The sequence below is a fragment of the Phocoena phocoena genome, chromosome 17 (genome assembly GCF_963924675.1).
Source record: "Phocoena phocoena chromosome 17, mPhoPho1.1, whole genome shotgun sequence".
Taxonomy (NCBI): Eukaryota; Metazoa; Chordata; class Mammalia; order Artiodactyla; family Phocoenidae; genus Phocoena; species Phocoena phocoena.
This window is the reverse complement of record NC_089235.1, coordinates 29,774,400-29,790,751: the sequence shown is the minus strand read 5'-3', so window position 1 is coordinate 29,790,751 and position 16,352 is coordinate 29,774,400. Positions and strand designations below refer to the sequence as shown.

At 36.3% G+C, this 16,352-nt stretch overlaps 1 protein-coding gene across 1 annotated transcript in view; it reads right to left on the bottom strand.

The window, feature by feature from the left end:
• WWP1 (WW domain containing E3 ubiquitin protein ligase 1) overlaps positions 1 to 16,352 on the bottom strand; it is a 91,416-nt gene that overhangs the window by 53,252 nt on the left and 21,812 nt on the right. The window contains exons 5-7 of the mRNA XM_065895772.1: positions 10,361 to 10,498; positions 10,197 to 10,263; positions 6,968 to 7,152 (exon numbers count right to left, since the gene is read on the bottom strand). Coding sequence (XP_065751844.1) covers positions 6,968 to 7,152; positions 10,197 to 10,263; positions 10,361 to 10,498 — 390 coding nt within the window. The remainder of the gene's footprint in view (positions 1 to 6,967; positions 7,153 to 10,196; positions 10,264 to 10,360; positions 10,499 to 16,352) is intronic.

The window sequence follows — 16,352 nt, the reverse complement described above, 5'->3', positions numbered from 1 at the left end:
TGCAGAAAATAATTTCCAAAAAAAGAAAAGATTAGCAATAGTATTTTCAAAGCAAAATAACACTAAATGGGAAAAGAGGAATATTTGACAAAAGACAATCCAGTCCAATAAGAAAGAATCATAAACTCTTAGGCTTACTAAAACATAGCACATGCTACACAAACTGTTAAAAACAGAGGAATAAAATTAATTATTAAATAGCACCTTTCAGTTGTTCAAGGCAAAAACTTCTCTCCTACAACAATTCAACTGCAAGTGCTCTCAGCTCTTCTCTCCGTCTACACCACTACCCCTGTCCACCGTTTCTTGTTTACTCTACTGCAATAGCGTCCTAATTGGTCTGCCTGCTTCCTCTCCGGTCCAACTCCAATCCATTCTCCAAATAGCAGCCAAAATAATCTTATAAAAGCATACACAGATGTTTTCACGCCCTAATTAAACATACCCATTACAACCAGAATAAATTCCAAACTCTTTACCACAGCTCATGACAAAGACTCTACACAGTCTACTCCACAGGTACACCTGACTTCTCAAAATGGTCTCCTTTCTGTTCCTTGAATAGAACAAACTCCCTCCCACTCAGGGATGTGCACTTGCTGTTCCCACCGTCTCAGAATAGCTCCTGACTGGCTGCTTCTTATCACGCAGAGTCCAGACTCAACCGCTCCTTCAGAAAGGCAGTGCTGGGGTATCTTACTTAATGCTGAACCTGCCCCACTGTCCCTCCAGGCTACATATTAGACTGTTTTCTCACATTCTGAAATATTTTATTTGTTTTTATTTCTTTTTCATTGAGTTCAGAATGCAAACACTGTCAGACTTGTTCACTTTTGTATTTTCAACAGTTACAACATGCCTGGCATACTAAAACAATAAATGTTAAATAAAGACAAATCACAGAGAAAAGAAGTGAACATACCTCTGTCAAAACTAGGCAGATAAAAAGAGCATTAGTAGAAATATTAAGTATATGAAGGATTTAATAACACAGTCAATACACCTGTTCTAAATTACAGGGTTAGAGAGGTAGTTTTGAGTTTCCATTATATATATATTCCGTCCAAACAATCTAAGAATTCTTAGAAAAAAATGACATGTAAGGGACCAAAGGAAAATCCCAATTCTATAATCAGAAGGTGACATTCTGACTATAATTCAATAAAACTAGAAACAAAACAAAATACAACTTATTGAAATGTTTACTAAAAGTCTGGCAGAGTTTGTTAAACATTTTTTTAAGGATTATCTTATTTAACAGAACAATGCTATGCGGCAGATACCAGCATTATTCCCATTTTACTGGTGAGAAAATTGATGCTTATATGTCCATAAAAATGACAGTTCTCCCCCACCCACAATCAATTTTGCTTAAAAGATTAAAAAGAAAACTAATTATTAAGTTAAAGAAAAAAATAATAATGAAATCACAAACTTTAGGGAAACTAAGGGCAATGAAAATATTTGTATCAAATATTTGACATGGCAAAAGAAGTATCCAAGGATATAAGAACAAATAGCAATAAATGAGCTTAGCATTCAATTCCAGAGCTAGGGGAAAATGGTAGAAGGAAAGGAATTAAAGGAACAATATAATAGATCAGAATTTCCTAACTTACCTGATCAGAATCAGTTGGGATCTTATAAAAAGTATAGGTCTCAGTTTCCATTCTAGAATTACTGAATCTCTAGGGGAAATCTCTAGGGAAGGGTCTGGGAATCTGTATTTTTAACAAATGCTTCAGATGAATTCTTACCAGAAAAGTTGGAGAAACCATGAAATAAATGTTTCCAAATTTTATAAAGAAAAATACAGTTTGGAATACCATGTACAACTTTATATCAACAAGTCTAAACTATATTAACTAAACTCACTCAAGAGAAAGAAAAATTGAAAAGATGAGAGTAGAAATGGAAAAGGTGATGAAAGATCTAATACTATCCTTCCAAAAGGCACCAGGCTCAGTTAGTTTTTTGAAGCCTTCAATGAACAGATTACCCCCGTGTTGTCTGAAGTGTGATAGTACATTGGTGGAGAAAAAGAAAAAAGGAGTTCCTTAATTTATTCTGCAAGGGTAATATAACCCTAAAACTGAAACTGAATAAATTAAAAGATGGCTCAATATAAGGAAATTGGGCTTCCAATTGGTGGCGCAGTGGTTGAGAGTCCGCCTGCCGATGCAGGGGACACGGGTTCATGCCCTGGTCTGGGAAGATCCCACATGCCGCGGAGCGGCTGGGCCCGTGAGCCATGGCCGCTGAGCCTGCGCATCCGGAGCCTGTGCTCCGCAACGGGAGAGGCCACATTAGTGAGAGGCCCATGTACCGCAAAAATAAATAAAAAACTAAAAGCAAAAGTCTAATAAACTTGTGAAATCAGTTATTTCTGCCTGAAACTTACCAAACTGAGCTCTACTTAATTAATACAACAGTAATTATACATTAGAAAAAGTCATTTCCACTAGAAGCTAGGGGCAGGGAGAAAAAGTAAAGAAGAAAATAATATTTTCTTAAATACCACTGTCCTAGGACTATGGTAGATGTTTTAAATTGACCTCATTTAACCTTTGAAACAATCCTATATGGTATTATTGAGTATTAGTCTCTTTTTATAAATGGAGAACCTAAATTTTGAGGATGTTAAATTTGTCCAAGGTCACATGGTTAAAACATTAAGTGGCAGAGGTGGGACTGGAACCCAGTCCTGTTAGAGGCCAAATCTAATCTCTTCAGTCATGACTGCCTCCCATTTTAGCTTAAAATAACTACCAATATTTACCAACTAAGCTGATCAAATGGATCCTCTTAAGACTCAAAAGAACAGGTTGGGGGTGAGGGGAAAATGCCCTCCCCTCCAAAAGCCCTCATGTACAATACTGTCTTTGATGAAAAGAAATAATTTGTATTCAGCTCCAGGCCCACAATCCCTTATCTGAAACTCTTGGGACCAAGTGACTTCCAGAATTCATAACTTCAGAATTCAGAAAGATAGTATGGCACATATATTGTCTATTACACTAATACCAAGTCAGTTTGGGGCCTACACACTAATTAAACACAGTATTACTTCTGTAGCAAAACAAAAGGATACTCACACTAAGCACAAAAAATTATAAATACCTTCAAGTCAGTTCCAGTCATTTTGCCATCAAATGAGTTTACCAAAAAAACTTCTGGTTTTAAAAATTTTAGGGTTTGGGGGGGGGTCTTCCCTGGTGGTGCAGTGGTTAAGAATCCACCTGCCAATGCAGGGGACACAGGTTCGATCCCTGATCCAGGAAGATCCCACAGGCCGCGGAGCAACTAAGCCCATGGGCCACAACTACTGAGCCTGCGCTCTAGAGCCTGTGTGTTGCAACTACTGAGCCTGCATGCTGCAACTACTGAAGTCCGTGCACCTAGAGCCTGTGCTCTGCAACAAGAGAATCCACTGCAGTGAGAAGCCTGCACTCTGCAACAGAATAGCCCCCACTCGCCACAACTAGAGAAAGTCCCCGCAGAGCAACAAAGACACAACACAGCCAAAAAAAAAAAGATTTTAGGATTTTGGGATCACAAGTAATGGATTAAAAACGTGTAATGTGTTATACACAGAATATGCACACTTCCACCCCATCAGCACTCCAACAGTGAAAACTGATTTTTAAAGTTCCTGATTAGGAAAAAAACCCTATTTTTACACCAACACCTTAAAGCAGACTACCCCTTGAAAAGATACCTGAATTCATCATCCTACTAAGGGATGACAGATCATACAGATGACATTGGTTAAGTGACTGCTACCAACAGAGTAGGTTCCAGAAGTCTTTGTAAACCAGCCAATGGAATGATGACAGGTGGATTGTTTGGTCAGATGTCACCAACAACAAAAAGAACATGCAAACACAATCACTAAGTTGGCTGGGGGAATATTATTTGAAGCTTATCATGGTATAAAAGATGAACATCATAACTATGAGACACTATAAAAATCACACACATCTAAATGAACAGGAAAGCAGAGAGGTGAGAGCCTAAGAGGTGGATGTCAATTACAACTCCTCTACTAGCTGGGATCTCTTTGTGCCTCAGTTCCTTCACAAGAAAAATACTAGTACTTATTTTGAAGAGTTATTGTGAGAGTTAAATCAGTCAATGAACATATAGTGTTTAGAACATGTGTAGCACAAATATTAGCTGTTACTCTGATTGTCTTAGGTTTCCTTGTAATTATTGTGAATGTCTTGGGAATTATTTACAATGGAGCCTTCATTTCTAGTTGCCCATGTGTGTGTTTTACTTTCACTTTGAAATTTCAGGCAAGGATAAATAAGAGGAGAATGTGGAAAGTGAATCTGTTCCCAACAGAAACAGTCTACAAAGTATTTAACAAGCTGTAGAATATAAATAAGAGATTCTACAATGAGGGGGAACTCAGTAAGTCCTTCTCTTTTTTGCATCAACATCTGAATAAGCCTGAAAGCTGAAACATGCAACTATGTAGTGGTCAATGGATACTTTGGCCAATCTACTCTAGCAGCTAAATATTTTAGAATGAAGAGATAAATCCCCAAATTCCATATACTTTAAATGGAAGGTGATGACAAGAATGAAACAGAATGGTTCCATAAGCCTTTCTGAAATGAGCATTCAACATTCTTATACTTCTCATGAATAAAGAGTAGACTTAATCAAGAATTGGCACTGCTATCTAATTACTTCCAGAAATAATGGAATTGGATCTACCATTCTGAATCCAATGATAATCCCATATAACAAATCAAGCCTGGTCACATAAGGGTATTATTTTTATTTTTTACAACTCTTTGGAGTGTTCTCAAGGAAGCTACAATGCTTATAATGTAAATTTATTTATGGGTAGATAACTAGTTTTTGTGTATGTGTGGTTTTTGGTATGGGTAATTATTTGATAACCTAAAAATCCATAGGCCAAAAGCAATGGACTTATGTTTCATTGTTAAGAACTCTGGTACTCAGATAAGCCATTTTTCTATGTGTGATATTTAAAAAAAATAAATTATTTGTCCTTCCCATAGGTGCTTTTCCCAGACTATTTTTTAAAACTGTAAATTTAATTTAGGAGAGATAATATAAGTCAAAGTTCTAGGAAACTCACTATTGTATTTACTCTCTTGGAATTAGTGAGGATGTTGGTCACATTATGGTACCTTTTCATACAGATTCATAAAAGATGGAATATCAGGGGCTTCCCTGGTGGTGCAGTGGTTGAGAGTCCACCTGCCGATGCAGGGGACACGGGTTCGTGCCCCGGTCCGGGAAGATCCCACATGCCGCGGAGCGGCTGGGCCCGTGAGCCACAGCCGCTAAGCCTGCACGTCTGGAGCCTGTGCTCCGCAACGGGAGAGGCCACAACAGTGAGAGGCCCGTGTACCACAGAAAAGAAAAGAAAAAAAAAGATGGAATATCAGGAATAGGAGCTGTTATTTTGTTTGCTTTTGGGTTTTTCTTGGCCGCAAGGCTTGTGGGATCTTAGTTCCCCGACCAGGGATCAAATAGGGCCCCGGCAGTGAGAGCGCCGAATCCTAACCACTGGACCGCCCAGAAATTCCCAATAGGAGCTATTTTAACTGGTCTGTTCTTAATTTAGAGACAATCCTGAATAATCTAAAATGTTTCCTTTTCCCTTTTGCTAATAAATCTGAGGCAAATGTTCTTACCATAAAGGATACCAGAATCAGAAAATAAATGCATTCTGCTCACTAATTTCACCCTGTTTATCTGTGTTTATCTTCTCTGCATTTTCCAGACACCTTAAATTAATGACTAATAAGTCTACTTATTGTGGGTACTTAGGATCTTTAAGTCTATCTTTTTTAAAAAAGGGCAGCATTAATAAACAAATTAAATTTTCAAAAAAACATTCATGTCAGTTCCTACGTTTACAAAAAACTCACCAAATGCATGGTAAATATCCCCCCAATCTTGGGTATAAATATACAACAGTCTTATCTATAAACCCATCTATTTTCATTTAATTACTAAATTACTTCCTTACATGTTTCTACTTTTTAATACTTTCCCATAAATAGATGAAGGAAAGAATATAGGCTCTGGAATGAAAAGAACAGGATTCCAACTCTAGCCCCAAGACATATGCTAGTAATCTGAAGCAAGTCCTAAGATTTGAGTTTCAAGAAATTCATCTGGGGCTTCCCTGGTGGTGCAGTGGTTGAGAGTCCGCCTGCCATGCAGGGGACATGGGTTTGTGCCCCGGTCCGGGAGGGTCCCACATGCCGCGGAGCGGCTGGGCCCGTGAGGCATGGCCGCGGAGCCTGCGCGTCCGGAGCCTGTGCTCCGCTGCGGGGGAGGCCACAACAGTGAGAGGCCCGAGTATCGCAAAAGAAAAAAGAAAGAAATTCATCTGAGTTAATTTATAAAGATCAAACAAAAAATGATTTATGAATATTACAGCTGGATCCATTGAAAGACAGGATTATAGAAAAAAATCTTCCTTAGGCAGTCCTTCTATAATTGAATAACAGTTACTCTTGGAAAATATAAAACTTTTGAAGAGTTACATCAGCTCACAGTACATTTTACTACTAAGTTACGTGCCAAGAAGTAAATATTTGTATGGTAAAAGGTTAAAGGAACCATTCATTACTAACAAATCAATGAATTCCCTCAAATTCTTTTAGAAATATATTCTATATTATGAATTAAATAGTATTTTTTGTAGCATACAGCCTAAGAATCTAGCTATCAAGTAAGTACTTGCTTAGTGAAATGTGTGGTTATTTCTAAACTAATACATTTTTGGAATATCTTCCTAAATAATCTAGAAAAATTCAAATTACTAGAAAAAATTTCAGGTATTGCAATCTTCACGTTCCTTTTATAAAACTGAAGATTAAGAAAGATTGTACGGTAAGAAAAGTACAGGTATAGATAATAAAATTTAATTTACTTTTCATTTAAACAATGTGTCATAAGCAGCCATGCTTACCAGTGTCATTGGCAGGCTCAGATGTGAGTGGTTTTGGAGCTGGTGTGTTTTGGGGTCTGGCAGCAACCTGAGATGGAGATGAAGGTGTGTTGTCTCCATTAATTACATATGAACAGCATGAGTTTTGTACTACAGTGTTTGTAGGTACATGATTATCTATTCCATTAGTACCTTCAGCAGCCAACCTATAAAAAAAAAAAAAAAGAAAAAAAGCCTTACTTCAATGAATTAAGTACAATTAAATAACTTATCTATTTATTTATTTTTGGCCACGCTGGGTTTTCATTGCTGCGTGTGGGCTTTCTCTAGTTGCGGTGAGCGGGGGTTACTCTTCGTTGCAGTGCATGGGCCCCTCACTGCAGTGGCTTCTCTTGTTGCGGAGCACAGGCTCTAGGCACAGAGGCTTCAGTAGTTGTGGCGCACGGGCTTAGTTGCTCTGCGGCACGTGGGATCTTCCTGGACCAGAGCTCAAACCTGTGTCCCCTGCATTGGCAGGCGGACTCCCAACCACTGTGCCACCAGGGAAGTCCACAATTAAATAACTTTTCATCAGGAGTTTCATAAGAAATATTTACCAAGTTCTTAACATGGAAGCAAAATGATAGGTATAAAGGGTAATGAACAAAAGATACCCTGATTACTTTTTTAACAGGTTATTTTTTACATTTTATTACATACTTTGCTATATTAAAGTTTAAATTACTTTCAGTTCTAAGTGTACCCACACTGTAAGATAAATGTATCAATATATTGAGATATACAAATATACTGTCAAAATGAATTCAGTCCCTCAAACCAATGTTCAATTTGTACATTTTAAATAGTCTTAAATAGACTTAAATGGTCTTAAGAATATTAATATTTATTTTAAAATGCTCTGAAAGTATTTTCAAAAAGGTCATGAAACTTATAAAAATCAATTCCAAACTGTTTATTGGAACTTTATTGAATACTGAAAGACCAAAAAATTCTTAAAAAATTGATCACAAGTTATTATGTACTAGCACTAAAATAATGAGTACGTGATGATCAGAAAAGGCGAAATATTATATCCCAGAGTTAGAAGAATTTACAGTGCATTCATACTGCAATAAATAAATAAATATATTTACAACTACAAAATCAAACACTTTGGCAGGGAGTTAGGCGATACCATGTAAGTGACCAAGAGAGCTTTTCCATATACACAGGTCACCCTATATCTCTTCTCCAGAGAGCAGCCTTAATTTTTAAAAAAATATAAATCAGATCACATCTCAGTTGTCCCACCCCATCTATCTCTCTGATCTATTTCTCTCCAAGTTCTTCCTTGCCCACCTTGCAGGAGACATATTAATAAATTAATTTTATATGAAAATCATGCTGAAAAGTCTTCAAATGTTTATTATAAATTATTAGACACAGGGAGTAAAATTATAATGACTTAGAAGATTATCAAAGAAAGGTTAAATATATTCTAGAGTTATAAGAGTCTGCAGAGCATAAATTAACTAGAAATAGGGTCTTTTTACTTGTTATTTCCTCTGTCTGGAATGCTCTTCCCTGAAATCTCTCCTTGGATGGTACACTTTTGGCCTTTTAATTTTAGTTCGAATGGCACTTCCTCAGAGATGATCCCCTGACATTTCTCTTTAAAACAGGCTCCTTTACATTCCTGTCACCCTGTCCTGTGTTTCAATGACTTCATAGTTCTTATTGCTATCTCCAATTAGCTAATTTATTTCTTCACTTGTTTACTAACTACCTCTATCCCACCAGAATGAAAATTTCACAGGAACAGGACTGTATCCTTAGTGCCTGGACTAGTGTCTGGCACCAAACAGGCACTCAGTAAGTATCTGGACGATAAACGATACTTTCCCTTGTCACCTATATATTTGGAATGAAATGTGTTGAGGAACTTCAGGCAGGTAAAGTTTTGAAAAATTTCCCAAGTGATTTTGATTTGTACACCCCTCCCAAGACACCCAGCAAGGATCAGTGATCTGGCAGTCCAAGTAAAAGAACCCAACTCAAGTTCTCCTGGTGCTTGTAGAACTACTCTTTGATTCAAAATGTGTTACTATACAATAAACAATATTAGGTTTTAGCTTGGTAGTGATTCAAGCTCCTTTATCCATCTAAAATTATATTTCAAAAATTATTAAGAACAGATATATATATGTACATATATATACATGCACATACGCTAATGCATTTTAATCTACCTGTTGTACCCTTTCAGTCCTGAATTTTCTCAGTGTAAATTATAATGCGGATACTAAATAAATTTAAGCCAAATATATATTCAGAAGACATACTGATCTGTTCAAGTGCTCTATGAAAATCATTTAATGGCAATTTAGGAGTAATATTAGTAACTGTAGATTAATGAAAGCCACACTTTGTCATATACTGGCATGCTTTTTCAAATGCAACAAGTCAATTTCACAGCAATATATTTTCATATTTTCAGGTGTTCATTCCACTATATTTGAGCTATTACATGCTTTTATTCTAATACAAATTATTTCAAACAGGAAGTCTCTATTAACTGTCATCAAATGTGAACATATGGGAATCACAGAGATGGCAGGATGATCTCTGAGGGGAGACCGCAATCTGTGCATCATCTATCTTCTAGTGATTACAGGAAGCTGCCAATTCAGACAGCAATAAGATGACCATTTCCCCACATTATCTGACTCTATTTACTGATAAAATATGCCCAAATACAGATTTTTAAAAGCCATTTCCAATAAAAAAAGAATGAAGTTCTGACACTTGCTACAACATGGATGAACCTTATGCTAAGTAAAAGAAGCCAGTAACAAAAGATCACATATTATATGATACCATTTACAAGAAATGGCCAGAACAGGCAAATCCACTGAGACAGAAGATTAGTGGCTGCAGGAGCTGGGAGGAAAGAGGGATGGAGAGAGAATGTTCATGTGTACAGAGTTTCTTTTTGAAGATGGTAAGAATGTTCTGAAATTAGACAGCAGTGATGGTTACCCAACTCTGTTAACCTAAAAACCACTGAAATATACACGTTATTCTTATGATATGTATATTATCTCATTAAAGCTGTTATTTTTCTAAAAACTACTTTGATAAGAATTCAACCAAATGATATGCTTAGATACAAGCTTTTAAATTCTATGGCAAACTCTAAACTAAGGTTAAAAACTTCATATGTGGGAAATGTTAATTACTTTGTCACAAATACTAAAATGAAACATTCTACCTGGTGGTTGTCCTTGTCGAAGGGTCTCCATTTTCATGTAAGGCATCACCATTTTGCTGTATTTCCACTGAATGACAAAAAAAAAAGACACTAGGTTTTTATATACTTCTTGCTGGGTTTTTTTTTCCTTCAAATTTTGAAAACGCATGAAGTTATTAGCTTACTGGTTGGGGATGAGCTGCAGTTTGTTCTATTTTCTTGCTCAATCACCAGTCCATCAAGCACAACTGTTAATTCACCAGTTTGCACAACACCATTCTTGGTTTCCAAGGCAAGTTTTAATTGTTCTTTCACTCTTTCCACTAGGGGGGAAAAAAAAAAACCTAATTTAAACACTTTTGTTATATACAAAAATATGTTTTAGAAATCAAAACTACATATCAAGAATTACTCTAATTCAGTGCTTGACGGCTACATGTGGAAAGAATTATGTGTTTTTATCTATGGGCCCTTCTATACTACACCAGAATCACTTCCTTTCTCACCTAGTTGAATAACTCCTTTCCCTCTACCACATATTTTCAATATCACCTTTAATTGCCCCTTTGCACAGTATAAACCTCTGAGAATATACAAATTTATCTATATAATAAGCTCAGCAACTGCCTAAACTTGTTCTTTGTCCCAAGGTACCACATAAGACTTGTGGTTAAGGCAAAATTTCTGCAGGAGAGTCAGGGGGTTTGGTTCTTAATCCCAGCTCAGGAACTTCTAGCTGTATTTGAGTAAGTAGTCAAAGTAGTCAAGCTACTTAAAGCCTCAGTTTCCTCATTACAAAATGGAGATAACAGAAGCATCAAACTAAAGGAACTGTCATAAGGTCCAAATGCAAAGCCACAGAGAAAGTTCTTAGCACCACATCTGACACACAGTAAGTGCTCAATAAATGGTAATAGTTTATTATTTCTTTTTCATATAAGGCCAAATATTTCTTCCTATTATTAGGATATCTAATTCTTACTTAAACTCGAAGTCATTTTGCTTCAACTTCTCCTATCCCACAGAATACATATCAAAAGTATTAGTGATCCCATTATTATCCAAAATGAGGCCAGTTACTTCAATCTGATCTTCACTTCTGAAATCATGAAACATATTTCTTCTTAGATTATGTCCTTGACTTTGGTCTCTCCAATATTTAACAAATTTTTTGGGTTTTTTTTCCATTTACCAAATGTCTAGCACAAACATATTGACTAATTACCCAAGTACAGAAAATATAAGACAAAAAAAAAATCTGTAACAACTAACCATTAGACAGGAATTCTTTGCAAAAAATTTAAGAACCACGTAATAAAGAAAACCTTGTAGAAGACCTACCCCAACCATTTTCACCACCATAAACCTCATTTCCACTCCACATCACAAAATCAACATTAATAAAAACAGAGAAACTAGAGGAAATATTAAAGTACCAAAAAAAAACCATCCCAACCCTACAAAAGCATGAATTTCAGTTTTATCTAGATTCTAATAATCTATGTCTGAAGAAAACTATATTGACCACCATTCTATTTCATTTTTGTCACCTTTCTCTATTTAAAGTATCTGGAATTTGGAGGTTCAGCTCTTGTTCCTAAAATATTTAGCTATTTGAGTAGATTCTTAAAGAATAGCCTTTTACTCAATAGGCTTTGAGTAGATTCTTAAAGAATGGCCTATATGGGAAAAGAATCTAAAAAAGAGTGGATATATGTATTCACTTTGCTGTACACCTGAAACTAACACTACATTATAGATCAACCATACTCCAATAAAAATTAAAAAGAAAAAGAATAGCCTTTCAAAATCACGTTAAAGTAGGTCTCTTGGTGGTAAATTCTCTCATTTTTTTAAAATCTGTAAATGTTTGGAGTCTCATCCTGAAAGATTTGTTGGACATGCCGACTTTGTATTGATAATGATCTCTCAACTCTTTGAAGATATTTTTCCATCATCTTATCCTATTACTGCTAATTATGTAAGCCTGATTTACAAATCTTTGCAAATGACCTGTTTTTCTCCATAGCTGCTTTTTTTTGTCTTTGGTGTCATGCATTTCACTTTGATGAAAGCATGACCTCCTCTTTGTCATCCTTCTTTGGATATCAATGAATCCAGGGGCCAGCAAACTATAGACCATAGGCCAAATCTGGCCCATTACCTGTTTTTGTAAATAAGGTTTTATTTGAACACAGCCATGCTCATTCATGTACGTATTTTCTATGGCTGCTTTCCAACTACAATGGAAGAGCCGAATAGGTGCAACAGAGATTATATGACCTGCAAAGCCTAAATATTTACCATCTGGTCCCTTACAGAAAATGTTTGCCAACCTCTGCTTATGGGTGGCTTCTTACAATTTGTGATCTTTGATGCTGAGTTCATTTTCTGATATTAATCTAAGGGTAATCTTTGGGCTTTAGTACAGGCGGGGTCAGTTTCTTATTCTTTCAGTGGTGTGAGGGCACCCCAAGAGTCAAGACTACAGGAGTCTAAGCTCAGCTCCCCTAGCTGGCTGTCAGCCAAAAGTGCTATCAGCATCATCCACTAAACTAACTCTAGTTTATGAGGTTTTCTTTGTCTTTTTTTTTTTTTTTTTTTCGGAAGAACGGGGCCCTTGGAGACCACCCCTGCCTCTTTGCAAAACTCATCAATGCCACAGAAACTCATCCTATCCAGGACCTAACTGTTCTGCAGTGGGAGGTTGTTCATAACATCTAGCCTTTCACAATTATAACATGGAAGATTGGGATATAACATTTCTGAGTCATAAAATTGGGAGGACTTATCACATAAATAATTCTCTCTACATGTGTGTTGGGAGGGGCTGGAAAATGAGGGTATTATTCTATTACAGTATAAACAAGCCAACTCAGGCATATTCATCCATTCAATATGTGATTGCCTAATGTGTGGCGGATAGTGCACTCTGGGAAAGCAGCATAAACCCTGACCAGCCTAAAGTAGACCTCCTCCCTACCATTACTCCACTTATTTCCTTCAATGGACTTACCACCAGAATTGGGGGGGGGGGGGGCAGCAGGGTCCATCTCCCCAACTAAACTGAAGTCTCCAATAGAGCAGAGATCTTATTCAGCTAATTCAGTGATGTATCCTCAGTATCTGACAGAAGGTAGGTGCTTAATAAAATTTAAAATAAACTATTAAGATAGAGCCATCCTCAGGAAACTTACAAGGCAGGCAGTAGCTGATTATTTCCTACCTCCTGGACATTCTTCCTTAGTTTTAATTGGGGAAAAGAACAGTCTGAACCTGAGTTTCTAGGAAGCTACATATATGACTAGACAATTTATTCTTTCATCACGGACTTGTCAAAAACACACACTCTTTCTGTCCCCAGAGAAAACAACAGATCTTCAAAAATCTTGGTCTTCAAGACATTTTACAGAATTAGATTTAACTCAGAGTCACATTCTGAAGCTATTTTTTTCTTGCACACAGTATTATCTACTGCTAAGTAACAAATTATCCTAAAATTCAGTCACTTAAAATAACAATAGTCACTTAATACTGCTCACAGTTTCTGTGGGCCAGGAATTTGGGAGGGGTGGGAAAATCTGCCTAAAGGGTGGCTCGTACACAAAGCTGACAATTTGGGATTGACTGCTGAGAAGCCTCAGTTCCTCTCCACTTGGGCCCCTCTACAGACCTGTGGAGTCTTCACAGCGGTGACTTTCTTCCTGGAGTGAGTAATCTAAGAGACCAGGGCAAAAGCTGAAATGTCTTCACTGACCAAGTCTTGGAGGTCATATACCATTACTTCTGCATATTCTATTGGGCACACAGACCATCTCTGTTTCAACGTGGGAGGGGACTACACAAATGTATGAAATAGCAGAAGGTAGGAATGTATTATAACAGAATGTATTATATACATTATATAATATAGGAATGTATAACAGAATTTGAGAAAAGAACGAGTACATTAGGCTACAAAAGCCTGTAGTAACAATCCCAAGAATAACCAGGTCTTCTGAATCCTAAGTCTTTCTATTATATCATACTATGAGTCAATGTGTTAGGTTCCCATCTTCTATCATGTAACAAAATAAATTTCAGAATTTATAAAAGAAATTAAAGTAAAAATAAAGTAAAAAATGTGGAAGAAAATAGATAACTATTAAATATAAGGACTGGAAAGGATTCTTTGAGAATAATAACAATGGAAAATGAATAAACTTTAATGACTGAAATAATATTAAACTTCTTAAATCAAAACTGGGGACAAATATAGAGGCAAATGATTGGGAGAAAAAACTAAGAGCTTTTATAAATCAGTGAGGAAGAAACGAAATCAATAAAAAATGTACAAAGAACATGACAATCACAAATGAAATATGAATGATCAATAAAATCTGACTCTATTAATAGTTAAAGAAATACTCTGGTAAGAAAAATATACATTTTTTTAATCTATTAGTGGGGCATATATTTCTAAATGGGCACTCTCAGATGCTACATTTTGTGTACAAATTATTGTAACTTTTCAGGAAAGCAACTAGACAGCCATGCATAGCTAGAGGCTTAAAACTGTTCATTCCCTTTCACCTAGTAATTTCAATCCTAAAAATCTTTCTAAAGAACAGAAATGCATTTATCACCAGTAATGAAAAAACTGTTTGTTCAAAACCTTGGCTTAAAATATCTTAGTTTGTGCTGATGCTAAGTGAATTTTAAAAAGAGAACTTAAGATTTAGTAAACTAAGCAAATAACTAGTATTGACTAAGTAAATAAGGCTAAAAGAAACTGCTTTAATAAACTTAAATTTGACTATGCTCTGTCTTCTATCATAAATGACACATTTCTCTGCTCTGTTTCCCTACCATTTAATGTAAAGAGATAATTTTCACTGTAAATCACTTTAGACATAATTCAATTTGAAGTGATTTTAATGGATTTCAAAATACTTTTGTTGACAAAAGCTACTAACATCATAAAAAATTAAAAATATAAAAAAAAAACCAGTGTAATTCCAGTGTTTGAAAGGCAGCCATCTGACTCCTCTCTGGAATGTTTAAAGTGGCTCTGTCAGTTTCAAAATTGAAATATAAAATGAAGTTCTGTATTCACTTCAACCCTGGAATTAGCTACACTACTCTTACACGGTTCATCCATGAATATGATTACAAAGATTTTCTCCTGGCCCAAATTCAATTCAGGCTCCTCTGAGCCACCTTCTCCACTAGGCCTCAACCTTGGCCCATAAATACTGCAAACTCTCAGCACAAAAGATTTTATCCACCCTACTCTCCCCAAAGTTAAAAGACTTCTAACAACTCAAGGAGACCCTAGCCAGCCTTGAAAGAATTTACTGTTTGATCAAGGCAACACCTGTGACAGGCCACCCTTTCTAAAAGCATTTATTAAAACAGCATATAATGGTGGGCCCTTCCTCTGTCCCTTTAAGATGTATATGTGTCTCCTGCTCAGGGACCTGAAAGCTATTTGTCTGAAATGTAATCATCAGGAAGGATGGATCTTAGTCGGTCTTAGTCTCTGTGGGAGAATAAAATTCTCAATAATAGAGAAAGCTGGCCTAACTGCATTCACACTGATCAACTCTTGTAATTTTTCACTTCCCTAATTCCACTTAGCTTCCATTCACCCCTCTTTCTACTCCTTCATTCTTCCTTTGAAAGGCCCAATTACCTCTGTATAAACTGAAGCTGAGTTCAGATCAAGCTGGACCCTCTTCCTTATTGCAAAGTATATTACTGATTAAAATATGTCCTTACCACTAGTGTTTGGCTTTTTCTTTGACAACAGAAGGATTTTTCCTTTGCAATTTAAGAAATAGTAGGTTTGAGAGAAAGAAATATACCTCATGTATCAGTATCTAATGCTACTGACATAAAAAAAAAAAGAGCTAAAAATACCACATATTTCTGCAAAGCCAATGAAATAATTTCCATAATTTAGAACAGTTTTCAAGTGATCCCAACACATAACTAACTAAAGGCTGAGGTGCAAATGATGGCTTAAATCCACAGAAGTTCTGAGACAAAGTATCAGAGGATTGCATGGGTTTGGATGCCATCCAACTAGGCTTATTACACAAAACAAATTCAGGTTAAGGACTTGAAGGCTCGCTAGGATTTAAATGTGAAGAAGTGAAAGAACTTCCCTAGTAAGTTGCAGTCGGATTTTTACTG